General features: G+C 42.0%; 1 protein-coding gene across 1 annotated transcript; it reads right to left on the minus strand.

Moving 5' to 3' along the window:
• Positions 1-326: 326 nt before the first annotated feature.
• LOC145490362 (extracellular calcium-sensing receptor-like) lies at positions 327-3,634 on the minus strand. The gene has a single exon (XM_081469486.1). The coding sequence runs from the start codon at positions 3,580-3,582 to the stop codon at positions 1,051-1,053; it is 2,532 nt and encodes an 843-aa protein (XP_081325612.1). The 5' UTR covers positions 3,583-3,634; the 3' UTR covers positions 327-1,050.
• Between the last annotated feature and the right edge of the window lie 329 nt (positions 3,635-3,963).

Genomic DNA, 3,963 nt, shown 5'->3' on the forward strand with positions numbered 1-3,963 from the left:
ATAATAGCTCAAAATTGGTTTTACAGATTTTTTTAAAATTTTGGCTTTAAACGTGATTCGTCCCTACAAATAACTGTGAAAATTTCAGCATGGGTTGTATGGTAGGTTTTCGAGCAATCCTCGATCAAAGACTGGCTTTGAGACGCCATGTATCGCGTGCAAGAAAGCAAGAGTAAATTAGAGCTCTTTTACCGGTTGTTTATCGAGCTTTTTTTGTCATATTTTTGGACCCTAGGCTTTAACACATGTTTGAACTGAGTTTGAAACTATTGCTGCGTATACCGAAGCGATTTAACGCCTTAATTTCAAGCGCTGAAGTGGTTTTCGTTTTTTCTTAGGGTTACTTGTGTCATAGGGGACTTAAGATTTGAGTACGAGTGCGAGATTGACTACGAAATTGACATTTCAATTCACGTTTGCAGGTCTCCACATTATCACATCACATACCCATCTCATCCCATGAGCTATCCTCTCTGCCTAAAACCAGCATGAAGAATTAGGGCTCTGGAAACGTCATTGGTTTGAACAACGAAAATCGTACTCGTATTCAATCTCGTACTCGTTGTCCAATCTAAAGCCCCCTATTAATATTCTTGCACGCGCGATTAATACTGAGGTCTGGCTGGCAATCATAACGCGCGCTACTGAGTCTCCGAAAAACTGTAATAAGCCACCTTAATTTGTCCCCATCCTTAACAAAATGACCCATTTCTAATTATTCTTCAGGCCAAATTACTAGGTTTTACACCATCTGTTCCGCGCCGATATGTCGTTCCCCTCCACGAAAGGGCACAATAATTGATAAATAAATTATAGAACAAACAAACGAGTGAACAACGACTTTTTTCTGATCTCTTTGAATATATGTAATATACCGATTCTAATACACAAAATGAAAAGATATATAATACAAGCCAAAGGAGAACACATCGGCCTTCCTTTCTGAGTTAGCTTCAGTTATACAACATAGCATTCTGTGATCAGCTAAAAACGATTGTAAAGAACGTTCTCCAAGTTTAAGATTGACAAAATTACTGTTTATCTGTGCCCTTATTGGGCGGAGCTATCAAATGCGGGATTAACGTGTATAATACTTGTTCTAAACGAGAATTGAGTTACCTCTTGACCCACGCTAGCAGAAGTGTTCAGCTCCGGCCTAAAGAGAAGGATATACATTTTGGGCAAAAATACGCAACAAAGGAAGCCATAAGCACTCAACAGTGACGTCACACAGTCGACGACAGTGACGTACCATCCATGCGTCGAAAACTCTATCGGATAATAAGCTAGTATTGAAAATAACAATATGTACAAAGAGAATGCTATTCGCTTGGCCTCACTAAAGTTTTCTGGGATGTTCCTAACCTTGAAGGAACAAAAAGCGGAAAGTAACATTTGAACGAAAATGAAAGTAGTCGTAAGCATAAAGAGGGTTTTACCAGATGACAAGTTATATGCCTTGCATTCAATAAAAGTAGATTGTTCTGGATATATGTGTTGGGTAATGACCGGTGGATCAAGAAGAAACCATGGTAGTAAAATAAATAGCAGCAAAATGTGCAGAGTTATTACTATCACCGCTTGCATTCGATTGGTAAGAGAACTGATCGCAAAACCGAGGACTTCGGTCGTGACGGCTGGAACTTTGAAGGCAAAAGAAATGCCCAAGACTTTTACCAACACGATAGAAAGACAAAGGTTGTAAGTTAGGAAGCGCCATGGATAAATGATCTTACAAATTGTGCTTGTAGGTTCAAAGAGATTAACCAACGCTATGGATAACAATGAGATAATGACTGCTAGGAGAGCGAGGCTAAGTTCCCTGTTGCATGCCTTGATAATAGGAGTGTTCCAAAATTTGCAAAACACAGCGAATGAAAAGAGCGCAACGATGATTCCCACAACGCTAAATGCGAGAATCGAAATTCCTCCTGCACTGGAGTAACTTAAATTGGCTAAAGGCAAATCAACACACGCTGTTTTCGCCTCATTGGAGCGTTTTTCTCTGGGACACTCAACACAGCTTTCAGCTCCTGGAATCGTGTTGACCGTACCGCGGGGACAGGGAAAGCACCTCCAACAACAGGGCGAGGTGGTGGATTTTCTTGTTCCCGCTGAGCACTGCTCAGAGCATTCAGATTTTGGAGGCCGTCCGTTTTGATTATTCCAAAGAATTTTTTCGTGTAAGTGTAACCCGTCTCTAGAGTCCCATTTTCCAACAATAACTTGGTTTAATCGCTTGGCTTCAGCTTCTTGCACTTGTTGGAAATTGACAATGTCGTACACCGCAGATCTCCTATCGCCAAATCCATCGAAATTTATTTCTCCTGTCAGTCCAACAAAGTTAACTTTGGAAAGAAGCGCTTTCATACTGTCGACATTGACATCGGCAAGTTTTTTCCGGATATCGATATTCTGTATTAACATACTGAGAGCCTGTCCTACGGAATACACAGCGTCCATAATGTATGGAATATAGGAGCTGTACATGTCATCAACAACTTCCTCAAGACATAATTTGTCTTGGTCTTTGTTATTTTGAGCCTCGCAGTCCTTTTTCAGCGCCAATACCTGGCTCCACAATCCCGGAAAGTTCGGCTCATTCGCTTCATTTGCAAGTAAAGTTTTCAGATGTTGCAGGAATCCACCGTCGTCGAAATTGTGAGGTTGGAATGCTATGGACCCGTGAAGAGGAGAAAGACCCGAGTGCGGAAAGTAGTTCTCATTTGATGAGAAAGTTACTTCGCTAAGAATCCAAACTCTTCCAGAGAGGTTTTGTCTGTTAACTTCCCGAAAGAACATTCTTTGAACAGCCCCGTAAGTCCACAACACGACCACTTTGATATTTTCACGCCACCTTAGCTTTGTAACGACGCCATTAATACGCGAAAAATCACTGGTTATGAGTTCTGTCATGGCGATACAGAAGGAGTTATTTCGTCTCCCGGCCTCTTCGACTAGCCCCCACACGCCACTTCGCCCATAGGAATCATAGATGCCAACAGCGGCTACATAGCTCCAATTGAAGTGCTCTATGATGTCGGCCATGGCTTTTACTCGAAAGGTATCGGATGGCACTGTTCGATAGAAATTGTTCAGATTCGAACTCAGCTCCGGGCTCGTTGTTGAACCACTAATGCCTGAGACATTGAAAATTTCGAGAAATCCACCGATGGCAAGGGCGGTGGAAGATTCTTCCGGTCCTATTAGTCCCACGATCGAGTTATTTCCCATTTTTGCTTCCGCAGTGTTCCTGCAGCACCTTTCCTTTACCAGGTCGTAAGTCAGGTGTGTGGCCTCTGTAGCACTTTCGCAGTAAGCTCTTATATCGTAACCAAGAGTTACATTCTCAAATATGCTTGAATTGCTGTTAAGCTTTTGAATGGCGAAAATCATGGACAATGCGCGACCCAGTCCCTTCGTGTTGAGGTCACCGCACGGACCGTGTCCTGTTGTTGCCAGGAAATTAACGGGGAAAAGTCCGCCCACAATGAAATCGCCTTCCTTGTTCGAAGCTTGTACAACAGTCGTCAGCCATAAGCAAAAAATTAGATAGCAAGGTGAATTCTTGGTAGGAATCATCTTCAGAATCTTCTCCGGCGTTGTTTTGACCTGCTAAGCGGACTGTAGAATTAAGGCGAAGGCAGGAGCGAAGGATAACTCCGTTTGACGTTTAACTCCGTGACTCTATTCCAATGGAGGAAGAAGACCTAGTAACAACGAGAAAGCACTTTCAATTCGTGTTGGTTTAAATAAAATATCGTTGCTTATCTTTTAGTGGTTTTGAATAAAAAAAGCAGCTGCTTTACTTAAAACTGTCTGTTCTAGCTTTTAGAGATATCAGTTACCTAGACTCTATGTCCTTGACTAGTTAGATTAATTTACCTTTCCGTGACAGCACTGTTCTAGTGATTATTCCGTTGAGTTCTTACTACAAGTGAACAGCTGAGGGCAATCGCAGAT

Source organism: Orbicella franksi, chromosome 6 (genome assembly GCF_964199315.1).
Source record: "Orbicella franksi chromosome 6, jaOrbFran1.1, whole genome shotgun sequence".
Lineage (NCBI taxonomy): Eukaryota > Metazoa > Cnidaria > Anthozoa > Scleractinia > Merulinidae > Orbicella > Orbicella franksi.